A 15,000-nucleotide genomic window follows, 5' to 3' on the forward strand; every position below is an offset into this window, starting at 1 on the left:
CATGGCAAACTAGGTATGAAATAATAGCTTTTGGATTATCGCTGTGTGTGAGGTTTTTCTAGTCAGGTGGAGTATGTGTGTGAGAATGTCTACAATTCACTTGCTCTGTAAGCACACTAAGCACATCCATCTTCGGCTTGGATTAATGTATGTATCTAATATATAGTTGCACCGGGTTGGTCAGTTATAAAGAACTTTGTTGGTGTTGCATCGTTAAGACACAGCTGTGCGCAGTTTTCACGCGGGTCATCTTTGCCCTTGGACATTTTCAGCCGGTTGGAAATTGGACTAATTTTATTTTTAATTTTTATTTATTTTATTTATTAATTTGTTTATTGTATGTCTTGTATGTCTTGGTGTCACGGGTACGCTGGCGACTACGCCGCTCCGTCCGGCATCTATTGTCTTTGTTAGTCTGTGTCAATGACAATGTCTTATATGTGGAGCGCTTTGGGTTGCACTCTGTGCATGTTAAATGCGCTATACAAATAAAACTGACTTGACTTGACTATATATATGCATGTGTATGTGTGCGTGTTTTAGACGTCATGTGTACGGGCATGTGTACTTGTGTTAACTATTCAGTCTTCTCAGCAGCTGAAGAACGAACAAGTGCAGTGCATGTGTTGGAATGTATTATGTGTGTACTGTATGAACGCAACGTACCTGTCCTGTAGCCCGTGTTGTTGAGATAGACCCCGAACGTGCGCGGCTCGTGCTGGACCTGCCAGGAGGGCGAGGAGCAGTTCTCGTTGTTGGTGTAGGTGTTGTGGTTGTGCGCGTACTTCCCCGTCAGCATGGAGGAGCGCGACGGGCAGCACATGGGCGTGGTGACGAACGCGTTGGAGAAGTGTGTGCCACCCTGCTCCATGATGCGCCGCGTCTTATTCATCGCCTGCATGGAGCCTAGAGGGGGGGGGGAGACATAGAGAGAGAGCGAGAGGAGAAAGAGAGAGAGAGAGGGGGATAGAGAGAGAGAGAAAAAGAGAGGAGGGGGGGCAGAAAAAGAGAGAGGGGGGGGAGAGTTAATCATTGTTGCATTTTATCCAAACCAGTCAAACCTGGCAACAAAATGCCATGGGGAAATCCCAGGTTAGAACAACCATGAGCCAGTGAAAAGTCTGATATGCTTCATCTTGGTTAACCAAAGAATCTTTGGTTTCAGTTCGTAAGGACCAGTAGCGTCTTCCAGAGGAAACATGCATATCAATCCATGTCAACGCAAGTGCATCCCTCACACACATCTATTGTTGCCTAAACAGGGCTGTATTCTGCAGAGTAGTAAAGGAGGCCGTGGGTATTCAGTATTCAGAGCCAGTGTGCTGAAGCAGGAGCATATCAGCGTATCACACAGCCTGTGTGAGCGGGTGTAATACCCTGATTCAGTCAGACAGGAGCTTCACAGCTCTCATTCTGCTCGGATTACAGTCAGATTTGCTATTGATTTTTACTGTGTCAATCAAAGCCAAGCGTGAAGGATGGCTTGAAGAAAAACAGGAACTCTGCAGGGACAGGAGCTACAGTTTAATAAGACCAAAGATGTCAAAGATGGCGATGTTGCATTGGTAACAGGGCCACAGGTAAACACCACACCAACACCACACACACATACATCTTTCTCAGTTGGAAAGATGTTGCTAGTGAGTTTCCATCCAAAAAGGCAATGAAACTAGTGACTCTACTAGTGACTCTAGTTTGTGTCAGTTTTGAGACCATAAGGCCTTGTGTCAGTTTTGAGACCATAAGGCCTTTTAAAATAATAAACAATAATTAGCAATGTTAATTAGCAATGCTGCTAATAATAAAATAATAAACAATTATTAGCAATGCAGTTAAATCTGCAAAACAGTGACACAGAGTCAGATGTGTAGATCATTTACATGAGAAAGTGTGAGTGTGTGACTGCATTCATTTGTTTAAATTGTATTTGTATTCTAGTTGTGTGTTTTGGTACAGGTACATTTTTATTCATCCAATTTAGTCAATCCAATAAATCTCAAGGAACGGAGAGCGGAAGAAACCAGAGAAAATGGGCAAATCCCTCCAACCCACACACACACACACACACACACACACACACACACACACACACACACACACTCACACAGACACACACACACACACACACACACACACACACACACACTAATGCTCAAAACCCATGAAACACAGGAGACACAGCAGCATGAATAGAGCCAGCATGTAATCTGTTCAGCTAATTATCAGAGTATGAGGAGGAGGGGGTACGATGCAGGCAAATCCTCTCTCTCCCTCTATCCCTCTCTCTCTCGCTCTCTCTCTCCCTCTATCCCTCTCTCTTTCCCCCTCTTCCTCTAACTGCGTATTTCTGTCTTTCACTCACTCTCCTTTGAGAACAAAAGAGGATTAAACCAATACACACAAACAGAGAGCAGATCTTCATGGATGAGGACATTCATGCATTCACTCGCTGACATTGGACCTTCCGCGGTGTGTTCTGTTAGAGCCTGATGTGATTGTTAAGGTTTGCGGGTAATTTGCACTCATGTACTTTGCATGTTCAAATGGACCATGGCATAGAGCTGAGCCTCCACCATTGAGTGGGGAGCCTGTCTCTGAATGGGCCAACACAAGTAAATGAATTGCTTGCCCAAAGGCTTCCATCTGATCGATTTGTAAATGTGCGTTCAGACAAGACCTCCATGCGAAGACTGGCAATTGGGCTCAGACGCACACACACACACACACACACAGAGAGAGAGAAAAAGAGAGAGCGAGAGAGAGAGAGTTAAGCACACAGATACACACACACACACACACACACACAAGTTCACACATACACACACACACACACTCTCACACACACACACACACACACACACACACACACAAGTTCACACGTACAGACACACACACAGATACACACTTGACACGTAAATCAAAACACTGGAGCCGCATGGGCAGGGCAATGTTTACCGACAGACAGGAAGGCCGGGAAGGAGCGGCCGCTTGACCTTTTCAGGCCTGACGGGCGCGCTCAGACGGACACTAAAGGTCAGATGCAGAGACAGGTTTACACAGGGTCCTGCACAAAGGGCAGACAGGGAACCATAGATTTTTACAAAATACAATACCACAGCGCTAACCTTCAGCTCCGAAGTGCTTCAAAATCACTTGAGCCGCAAGCGTAAACAAATGCTGACTGGAATTCGAAAAGGGTTTGTTTTTAGCTCACTTGAGTTGTGGAGAAGAGTTAGGAATGACAGACATAAGTAAGAGGTGACAGGAAGAGACCAGGGAGGAAGAAAGAGAGGTCAGGGCGATGGACAGGAGGAGAGACCGATTGAAATGGAATAAATACTATGGGGGATTTGAGTAGAATAAATAACAGCTAATGATATCTAAACAGAAAAAAGAAGAGGACATGAATTGGAAAATGACAAGAGGAATGATGGAGTGAGAGAAAAGAATGGTAATCAGCCTTCAATATGCTGTCATCCACAATGGCTACAATCTCATTCTGGGCTTCATGAAATGACAAATTGCTTTGAAAATGACTTTGACAAGGTGCTATTGAATCAACTCTTGTGTTCTCTCACTCTCTCTCTCTGTGTGTGTGTGTGTGTGTGTGTGTGTGTGTGTGTGTGTGTGTGTGTGTGTGTGTGTGTGTGTGTGTGTGTGTGCATATTGAACAATATAATTTCTCATCTCCCTCAGCAATCAAACAATAAGGGGACAGATATCCGAAGCTACAAAGGGAATCTAGGACTAATGTAGTCCATTAAAGTCTGCTGGCTCTCTGATAGGGCTGGATAAAAGTGGGACTGGCGTGGAGTAGGGTTGCCTGGGTTGTACACAGAGAAGGGGATATATTTCAAATGAAATCTTCATAGAGTCAACCAGACACTGATTGAAAGGCATTTATATAAAGAAGACTGGACTTTAGAATGCATTTTAGTCAAGCCTGCTGGAGCGCTAGCACAGCATCAGAATGTGTGAGAGTGTGAGAACTGCATAGGATTGTTTATGCGTGGGAGCATGCATTAGTGGAGTAGTGTGTGTATGTGTGTGCATATATGTGTGTGTGTGTGTGTGTGTGTGTGTGTGTGTGTGTGTGTGTGTGTGTGTGTGCGTGTGTGTGTGTGTGCATATGTGTGTGTGTGTTTGTGCGTGTGTGTGTGTGTGCGTGTGTGTGTGTGTGTGTGTGTGTGTGTGTGAGTGTGTGTGTGTGTGTGTGTGCGTGTGTGTGTTTGCGTGTGCGTGTGCGTGTGTGCGTTTGCACAGATGCCTGCAAATAAGTGTGTTGGTAAGCAACAGCATGCAAAAATAGAGAATGATGCAGAGAAGAGAAGAGAAGAGGACACGATGACAGACAGGACACTGTGGATGAGGCAGGCACACAGCCAGGCAGAGAGACACACATACACCTAGACAGACAGACAGGCAGGAAGGCAGACAGACAGGCATGAAGACAGCCAGGCACACAGATGGCAAGGCCTGGGTGCTGATGAATAGATAGGCAGATGTTGGTTGGAAGGAAGTTGCTAAATTGGGTTAAAGCTCTATGAATACCCGCAAAAGGAAATGTGCAGATTGTGACTCCTCGCCTCGTGGGCTCACACCTGGATCAACGCGCCGCCGAGCACAACACCCAGCAGCCCGCCTGTGGCTTTGAGAGAGAGAGAGGGGGAACTGCCTGTGCTTCCTCAGGCACTTTAAATAGGAGGCAGCATGTGAAGATGGAGCGGAGGTGTGACTCAAGATCTTCAGTTGAACCTGGAGAAAACAAACTAGGACTCTACGTTGGAGAACTTTTTGTATCTTTCTCCTCCTCTCTCTCTCTCTCACTCCCTCCCTCTATTTCTTTCTCTGTCTGTCCACAGAGAGGCTTTTTGTTTCTGTAGCGACTGTGAATGTATCTCTGGAGTTTGGGGAATCCCCACGCCACTTGAAATGCAATTACCGTCTCTCCTCAGTTCAAATGTAATTTAACAGCGGTTAATGAGACAGTCGCCTCTGTTCAGGCAGGGGACAGGAGGGGGCCCAGTGTCGACAGAGGTGGGGGTCTTACTGAAGGTGGAGGTTTGTGGAAGAGAGGGGATGTGGGCTGCCCTGCCAAATCAGATTGGCAGACAGACAGACAAGCAGACAGACAGACAGACCGCTTGATGCAGAGATATGTCATGTTCACACAAAGCTTAAGCTGAAGCTAAGGGTGAGGGCGAGAGTGAGAGACAAGGAGAGAGAGAGAGAGGGGGAGAGAGAGAGACAGGGAGAGGGAGAGAGGAAGGTGACACAGGGCTGTGCTGTGAATGAGTAAGTGCAGGGAGGCAGGCTGTGTGATGAGACAAGATGAACTGGCTGGATAACGACTGCTGAAAGGGTGCAGGGGCTCTGGGGCAGGATGAACAGAGATCAAGGGAAGGAGAGAGAGAGAGAGAGAGAGAGAGAGAGAGAGAGAGAGAGTGAGAGAGAGAGAAAGAGAGAGAGAGAGAGAGAAAGAGAGAGGCCTTTTCCACAAACAGAGAACCAGCTCTATTCTGGTTCACGTTCCAGATGTTGAACCGTTAAGAGCATTTTGACCAATGACAAATTCCGAGCCTGAAAAGTTGGTTCAGAGCTAGCAACAAAAAATAGTTGGTTTTCCTGTGAACTGAAGTGGGTGTGTCATTCAACAGGTACCAGGTATTAATATGTGTATGATCAGATTTATTATATCATACATTATTATATTATTATATAAGCAGTTATATATTGTATAGTAACTGCTTTGGCAATACGAATGACCTATTTGTAAAAATGTATGAAAAATGGATGGAGCAAGAGACAGACCCCGTGAGGGGTAAGACAGGGAGAGAATTGGACAGAGAGATATTCCTTTTATAGTCACAGCTGTAGGAGGGTCTGACAGTCACTTCATTGTTTGTGTGATTGTGCCAGACATGGTGAGACCGAGGGAAACAGGGAGAGAAAATTAAATTAAATGAAAAAGGGAGAGGCAGATAAAAAAGGGGGGTGGGGGTGGGGAGAGAGGGACTTCTGAGGAGTGAAAGAGAGAGAGGGAGAAAATAACTTGCGTGCATGATTCGGCTCAAGAGAGGAACTAGACCAGGGCTGAAGTTAGCTGGAGCTGAAGCACTGGAACAGTGGGCATGTCATTACGGAATAATGTGCTTTTATCCATCAAATAACACTAAACTGGTTTCTGAAATTAGACCTAATATGTGTTGGGTGTCACATGAGGGGACAGACCTTTGGCTTTGGCGTTAATTAACTCACACTGCACCGCACTCTAATGATGCACAGACACCTTCAGATACCTCGTCTGGACTAAAACCACCCTCCGCACATCTCACATTTTCTATTCCACACAGCTGCCCTCCATTCTAATTAAGAGAGCTCAGAATAGATGTGTGGAGGTCAACTCTAAAGTTAAGTCCTTATTACTCTTCCATCACTTTCTTCTATTACAGGGGAGGCACAGGGAGACTGGGGGGGAGGTGAGGAAGAGGAGGAAGGCCGGTAGTTCTCCTGAGGGCCATTGAGACCTTGAGACCTGCAAGGCTTTCTTCATGTGGTGAGGTGCATAAGGTTCCAACTGGGCACTGTGGTGCTCTCCAATCTCTTCCTTTTTTACAGTAGGTGTGTGCGTGTGTGTGTGTGTGTGTGTGTGTGTGTGTGTGTGTGTGTGTGTGTGTGTGTGTGTGTGTGTGTTTAACCGGCTCTGTCATCGGGCAGGGTGGTGACTGTGTATGTAAGGAAGGGTTAGACCTCATCAGCAGAAATGTTCCCAGGGATGGACGTTCCGCCACCTTCCAAAGAGGGTGGAGTAAACTGGAGTCTGCTGTGGATTGTTAGATACTGGACTCATGGTCTCCAAAACTAACCAACCCAGCCCCATACGCTGCACACTATTGTGAATTGTTTTCCGTTCCACTGAGGAATGTTATCTCCCTGGGTCAGATGGACCATCTGTCACAGGCCTGCTCTGTCCTGCCACCCCTGCCGCCCGCCCTTCCTGTCACCTTAGACACAGACACAGAGGGCCTTGCCTCAAAATGGCCAACACACTTCACTGACTTCAGTGCTCCTTAATCCTTACAAAAAGGTTAAAACCTTCAAGTGTGAAGTGTTTACTGCTTCCAGGTGTGACTAAGCTTGAGTGATGGTAGGTTCAGGTGGTGCTCCAGTCTGGGTTTTAGTTTGGTTTGACTTTAGGGTTCTGAGTGCCAGGACTGGATCAGGAAGTTTAGGTTGAATGGGGCGCCTCTAAAATGAATGGCAAAGTCAGCTGAATGTGCACTTCCTCCACTGCGCTGAAGGTCACACGCTGAGGTCAGGTGTTAGTGGCAAGGAGCTGAAAAGAATCTGTAGCGGTCTGCAAATGTATTCACCAACCACCCGGCTATTTTTAACCTTCGTCTGGGCTTATGTGGTGAGTCAGAGAGGATTTAGGGGGGAGAGAGAGAGAGAAGGGGATAGCATAAAAGAGAGAGAGGGGTTGGAGACGAGCCACTTACCCAGCTCGATGTCCTGATCATCGGTGAGGATGAGGATGATGTTGGGCCGAATGTTGCGGCGGTCCCGCTGGAAACGAGGCTTCAGGCGCTGACCCGAGAGGAAGGCGGACGCATGGGCCAGCGCTAAGACCCCGAGGAACACAAGGAGGCCGGCGGTGAGGCCCCGGCTCGCCATGGCGACAGTCCTTGGGACGTACTAAGGTGAGTTCACTTCGCAGCACCTGAGGAGGCAGAGGTAGCAAGGGTCAGTCACATCCAGAGGATTTTATCACAGCTGGTCTTAAACAGCGCAAGCAAGGTGCTAATCCCTATCATTGTGTTGATTTCCACAACCCACTGCTCACCAGCTTTTTTCAATATCACCAGCGTGACGCAGGCTGCGTCCCTTCATGTCACTAACTCCCTTTTAATACCACCAATGTAATTACTGATGGAAAATCCAGCCACAAACAATGATTCTTGGTGATCCCAGAGCAGCCAGACAAATACTCCATACCAGTCCACTTTCACCATACTCACTCACGCTTACGGTACTGTACATCAAATAGCTAGGTTAGCGTGAAGTAGCCTGAAAGTTATGGATTCAATTCCCAGCATCCACCGTTGTGCCCTTGAGCAAGGCACTTGACCCCAAGTTACTCCGAGGACAGTGTAATCCCTTGTAATATAGTTGACATAATAAGTCACTTTGGACAACAGTGCCTGCTAAATGAATAAATGTAAATTTAAATAAAAGTGCATCTTTCACTAATCTTTGTAAAGAACACGTAACACACACAAAAAATGAAATTGTTAATTCTAGCTGAAAAGCTTTAGCCCCTTTCCTCCTGTAGAGATCGAATGCATAAAACAAGCTTAATAAAGTTTTCATAACCAAATGAAGCAGTCAAAAAGAACATGTGTCAGATGTCAGTGGTAAGTGGTGCCTCTCCTGTCCTCTCCTATCCTCTGCTGTGCTCTACATGTCAGGCTCAGCCTGACTCCTCCCCACCTCCCCCTTGCCCCCTCCCACCCCACCGCCCACTCCTCCCCCTCCCACTCCACTCCCGGTCTCAGAACTCTCCGAGGCCAGATGGAGTCACCAGCCTCTCTCTCTCTCTCTCTTCCCCTCTCTTTCTCTCCCTCTCTCTTTATCTCCCTCTCTCTTACTCTTTCTCTCTCTCTCTCTCTCTCTGAGGTGTGTGAAGGATGGATGGCGCGGAGAGGCACACCATCTGCCCTGTCATTCGCTGGTGGTTTCCCAGGAAACAGGTGTCACACGTCAACAGGCGCAGGGGTTGCTAATGCATGTCAAGCAGGTGTAGGGCTTTACAGCGAGGGCCAGGTTGCGGGCTTGTGTGCAAGTGGGTGTATGTGTGTGTGTGTGTGTGTGTGTGTGTGTGTGTGTCTGTTGGTAGGGTGACAGGGGGTGTGGTAGAGGTGTTGAGCTTGGGTGCTGCACAGGCCATTTGGCTTGCATGAGTGTTTATGACAGCCGAGAGAAATCTGCCCTCACAGCCAAAGGGAGATTTTGAGATTTCCCCCGAGACCTGACAACCTGTCCTTCATCACGATACACAGACACAGACACACACACACACACACACACACACACACACACACACACACACACACACACACACACACACACACACACACACACACACAGACACACACACCATGTACACTATGGACAAGATATTTAAAAAGCCTACTCCATAAACGGAAGCATTTTAGTGCATTGTAATCATTTATTGAGCATCAATAATTTATAGGGTCGGGATCCATTTCACCCTCGTTAAATAGCAGCTGGAGATAAACACTCGCAGGCCAGCGGAGAACAGCCTTCACTCGGCCACTAAAACTACAGGCCACCTCGCAGCGCCAGACAGAGAGTGTGTGTAAGTGAGAGCGTGTGAGAGTGTGTCTGTGTGTGTAAAGGGCTGGGTTAACAGCGGGCTAAGCACACCTTAAACGTGGCCCATTGCGACGAGAGACCGAAGAGAAAGGAAAGACAATGTGAAAAGAGAATGGTACACAGAGAAGAAAAGCGATTTATTAATAAACTGATGTTTCGGTCAGTCAGACCTTCATCAGACCTTCATCACTCCCATGAATGTCTGACTGACTGAAACATCAGTTTATATCAGTTATTAATTGGTTGCACCGTGGAGCAAGCAGTGTTGCGCTTTTCTGAAGTATAACCTATCATGGAGTGCAGGGGGAAAAAACAGGGGGTAGGGACGGCACCAGGAGCGCAAATGAGCGGGCAGGACAGAAAGTTAGGGTCAGCACAGAGCATTCCTGGAAGCCAGCCGCCCTGGGCTCATAAAAAGGATTAAAAACGAGAGACAGAGGGAGGGAGAGATGGAGGGATATTAAATGGAGAAGGCTATTTCTATCTGCTATGATTCAGCCACCAGCTGCCCCACCCCCAATACACACACACATACAGTACACACACACACACACACACACACACACACACAGAAAGAGACAATCATGCTGTCACACTGTCTCTCTCACACACATACTCACAACCATACACACTGTCGCACACACTGTGCCCGACTTGACTGCAGCTGGCCCTTTCAAGCTGAGTGGAGTTTCCATTGCTTGTGGATTACAATTACAAAACAAGAGTCTGAAATCAGCACACATGGTTCTCTGTGCTGTGCTGTGGGACAGTCCTCTCTGCTTTAGATCTCCACGCGGCTCCCTCCTCCGCTATACTGTAACGAGCGTCTGAGTGTCCCCTTCCCCTGTCCACTCCCTGCTCCCCACTCCCCATCTGGCACGCGCCTCCTGCTAGGCACAGAGCCCCTTGCTGGCTGTCACGGGGCCAGCTGTTTCCTGTCGGATGCACATATCGCTGGAACCACTGAGCCGGGACGTGGAGATGGGGTTGGAGGGACGAGGGGAAGAGGAGCTGGTTTAGGGCGTAGTGGGGTGGGTGGGGGGGGCTTACAGGTGCAGTAAAGCGTGGTGGAGGAGGTAGGGGAGCAAGCGCAAGGGACCCCAGGTAAAGGGTTTTTGGTGTGTCGCTCCACCTCGGGTAGATGGTGCTCAGTGTGTGTGTGTGTGTGTGTGTGTGTGTGTGTGTGTGTGTGTGTGTGCAACTAGAGACTGTCTGTGTGCTCCTCATCAGCAGCAAGCCAGCAGGTACTCCCCTGAACACTGGGAGGCAGAGCTGGGCCACTACAGAGAGTGAGAGGGCCACCCTCTTGTAACTGTTTGTGTGTGTATGTGTGTGTGTGTGAGGGAGTGTTTTGCATTTCTTAGACTGTGCATGTACGTATGTGTGTGCATACATGTAATTGTGTTTGTAAGATATGTGCTGTATGTATTTATCTAAAACATTTTTTAATTTGTTTTTTATGCTTGTATACATTATTGTTTGCTACTCTCTGTTTTTATTTGTGTAAAGTACACTGAATTGCCTTATATAAATAAAATGTGTGCCTTGACTTTATGTCCCTTTCACTGTGAACGAGTATGTGCGTTTTTGTCTGTCTGTGTACTGTATGTGTGTGTGTGTGTGTGTGTGTGTGTATTTGAGTGGGTTTGTGTGCCGCTGCTAGCCCGTGGAGAAGAGAAGAGTGGAGACTTCAGTATGATGGCAAGTCACACACACACACACACACACACACACACACACACACACACACACACACAGAGAGAGACGGCAAACTGGATGAGTGGGGATTACTCTGTAATTAGATGACATATCTCTCTTTATTTGTCTTCAATAAAGGCTGACAACCAATTTCACCCGGCTCAGTCAATTAATTCCACTCCGCAATCGAGACCGGCAGGGAAAAAAAAATTAAAAAACGCCAGTCGTGTTGTGAGCTTTCACTCTCTCATTCACTCTCACATTCAGATGCGAGGTTGGAGGCAGAGACTGCGCAGCCAACTTCGCTCCCGAGCTTTGATTAGTGGGATGTTGTGCATGCAGTGTTTAGGGCGAGGCAGGGGGTCTGGGAGAGACGGGAGGCTGGGGTGGGTGTGTGGGTGTGTGGGTGTGTGGGTGGGGGACCGGGGGCAGACATGGGGGTTTTGCTTCCCTATTGTAAATGTTTACCAATGACATGACAAGCAAGATTATAATCTCTCTGAAGAACTGAACACAAAGTAGTTCGAGGCCTCTAGAGGTTTTTCGAAGCCACAGAGCTAAGTGGTCTCACATACACACAAACACACACACACACACACACACAGCTACACACTGAGTCGCATGCACACACTTACATGTACGTGCGCACACACCAGGGTTGTGCACAATTCGAATTGCAATTCTGCTTCCTGTTTGCTACCTCAATTGAAATGCAAGTGAAATTCAAGAATTGAACTGGAATTTAAGAGCCAGTTTCAATTCAATTCTGGAATTTTGCACAAGCCTGGCACACACACACTGCATGACTAAGATGTGTAAGATCGCATGTAAAATCCTGACTCTTCTTCTTCATCTCTCACACATATACGTTCACACATCAGTGAATGCCAGCACATGCATTTGGATCCATTTTCACACATTTTCACATTCTTTCACACATTCTGCCTCGGTCAATGTACACTACTGATACAAATAACAGAGGACTACATCTATTACACTGCAAAGTGTGTTCACACATACACACACACACACACACACACACACACACACACACACACACACCACACACACACACACACACACACACACACACACACACACACACACACACCACACACACACACACCACACACACACACACACACACACACACACACACACACACCCACACACTACGCAATGGCAGCAAAACAGCGCATTGTGAAGTGGCTAGTCCTGTAGGTCTGAAGCCAGAGGAGGCTTTGTGTTCAGCTGTGCCTCAGACAGATGTGTCCATGCAGAGTGCACAGAGATGGCACTGTTGATTCATGTATGACAGCTCTCAGAATCCGCTCCTCTCAGGATCCGCTCTGCGTGGCTCTCGCTGGGTAGCCTGGGGAGACAACCCACACTGTACCGCGCTCTCTACCTTCATGCCCCAGAAACACCAGGAGTCGGACAATACGGGACGTCCATGATCGTAAAAATCCTTGACAACAAAAGGGCTTGTTTTTTTTCTTCTTCCCCCTAACCCCCTTCATTCTGAGTTTGGATAAAATCAGGGTGTTTGGAATAAGAGACATGCAATGATTCAAATGAAGCCACTTCATTCAAACAATAAGGGGTAACACATCATTATCGTTCTGCTGACATGTCCCCTTTTGTTCTTACCACCTCTTTCATTTCAACCAAACACACCAAAATATAACATCCTCTTGGATGAAAATTACAGTTGTTTCCAGTTGGTAATGACAGTCAATGTCTTGGAAAATGGGACTGCACAAGCTTTTATTATGGAAGGGACTGGAAGTGTAATCTTTGTCAGATAGGACTATTGCAGTGACCGTAAATACACCTACTGCATAGACCGTTCAGAACTGCATAACCGCATATTCAGAACAATAAACGCCAAAACAATAAAAGTAATTTAAATCTTTTGTGTACTCTGTATAAATAGGTTGTTTAAACTGCACAGTTCCTTGTATGAACAAACATACTCTACACACGAATACAAAAATACATTTTATGTAAATCATGTCTATACATATAGATTGGTATTTGACAAGCCATTGGTATTGGGACATAGTAGCATTTTACTCCTACACTGTGAGGAACTGGCTCTGCATGCTGCTGAGCACTGGATGGCCTGACCCATGCTGTCGGCTCTCTCTACCCAGCAGCACGGCTCACAGCTTGGGGTGAGAGAGGGCAGATCCCCTCTCTGTAATCAAATGCGCGCGCACACACACACACACACACACACACACACACACACATGCCTCTGTATGCGCACTCACACACAGCATTCACACATCTCCAAGTGCAGGCATACAGGAACACACACACACACACACACGCTGACATACACACAGACACAGACACACACACACACACGCACATATGCACACACACCCACTCTATCGGGGACTGGATCTCGCTCCCCTCCTAGCTGCTCTGGTTCAACAGCCCACCCCTCGATTTCACAGCAGGACGGCTTTTGTCCCAAACACAATAAAAGGAAGCCTTGGGCACCAGCGCAGCAGCCACCCGGGAGAAAGGCAAAGAAAGACACAAGGAGACTAGAGGGAGAGAGAGATAGAGAGAGAGAGAGAGAGAGAGAGAGAGAGAGAGAATAGAAAACTAGACGCACCAGTGACACTGCCACATTTACCTCGATAGTAACTTCAGAGAAGTGAAACAGTCACAGTTATAACAGTAAACAGCAAAATACCAGTAACTACCACTTCCCTGAGAAGGATATCCACACACGTACAGAGTAACAGACACCAGGAATAAAGCACTTAACAACGACAGTCAAGAGACTTAAATTCCACGACTGCTGACAGAGAAACTGTCCATTTCAAATTCATTTTGAATGCATAGAAAGTAAAGAATGGACAATGGGAGTAAAATGTCATATACCTATGCATGTGTAAACCTTTACAGCATACATATTGACAAACACTCCAAACTATTAAATCACTGATAAATAAGGGCATTTACGTCAAAAGGAGCATTTCATTCACATGCAGAAACTGCACAAACAACACTCCGTCTCCGTTTAGTTCAATGCCGAGCTCTAGTTAGGAGCTCTCTCTCCTCTTTTCTCTCTTTTCCTCTCCATCCCTGTCAGCTTTCTCTCCATTCCCCCTCTCCCATGCTTCTTTCAGCACCTCTGCTCTCTTCCCTCTATCCCGAGCTGTACATCCCTCCTTCTATGCACTTCTCCGAGCACTTGTACTTCTCCTCCTCTCTCCAACAGTCCACCTCCATTCTCCCAGGCACGCTTTCTCAACAGCTGCCTCTGACCACCCAACAAAAACACAAACATCTCCTCTGCCTCTATCTCTCTCTTTCTCACACAGACACACACACACACACACACACACACACACACACACATTTACTGCCTTTCCCATCAGCCCTCTTTCCCTGCTCTTTCTGCTCTCTCTCTCTCTCTCTTTCTCTCCCACACCAACTCCTGGCAGATCGCTCGTTCCGTACCTCATGTCAGCGATGTGTCTCTCTGAATCTCTGGTCTTGTGCACAGCGTGGCTCTCCGTTAAGTGTCCGACAGGAACAGAAACAGTAACAGCAACACAAGCAGCACGGAGTGTGAGCCTCCTAGAGGTGGGAGGAGGGTGTGTGTGTGTGTGTGTGTGTGCTGTGTGTGAAGCTACGGCGACAGCATCTTGACGTACGGCGTGTAATCCCTCACAACAGCGGAGTGGTAGAGCGGCAGCGGCAGCACAGCCCAGAACAGCGGAGCTCAGTGGAGCGTCTGCCCTCTCTGCCCTCCTCCGCTCACTATCTCACTCTCCGCTAGTCTCCGCTGCCTCTATATCCCTCCCTCCCTCTCTCCCTCCCTCCCTCTTTCTCTCACACTCACGCTCTCTTGCTCGTTCGCTCGCTCACACTCACTTGTCC

General features: G+C 47.4%; 1 protein-coding gene across 3 annotated transcripts in view; it reads right to left on the bottom strand.

Moving 5' to 3' along the window:
• The window catches only part of sulf2b (sulfatase 2b), a 163,530-nt gene that overhangs the window by 34,195 nt on the left and 114,335 nt on the right, over positions 1-15,000 (bottom strand). For 2 of the 3 annotated variants that reach the window (XM_076277485.1, XM_076277483.1), the window contains 2 exons: positions 7,500-7,720; positions 667-906 (listed from right to left, as the gene is read on the bottom strand). In XM_076277485.1, the coding sequence (XP_076133600.1) occupies positions 667-906; positions 7,500-7,674 (415 nt within the window). In that variant the 5' untranslated portion in view covers positions 7,675-7,720. Of the gene's footprint in view, positions 1-666; positions 907-7,499; positions 7,721-14,577; positions 14,887-15,000 lie in introns of those variants that run through there. The other variant, XM_076277484.1, reaches the window with a different exon arrangement.

The sequence above is a fragment of the Alosa pseudoharengus genome, unplaced genomic scaffold (genome assembly GCF_046254945.1).
Source record: "Alosa pseudoharengus isolate Yale_2024_CS ecotype anadromous, Long Island Sound unplaced genomic scaffold, YU_APseudo_1.1 YU_APseudo_1.1_scf_9, whole genome shotgun sequence".
NCBI lineage: Eukaryota > Metazoa > Chordata > Actinopteri > Clupeiformes > Clupeidae > Alosa > Alosa pseudoharengus.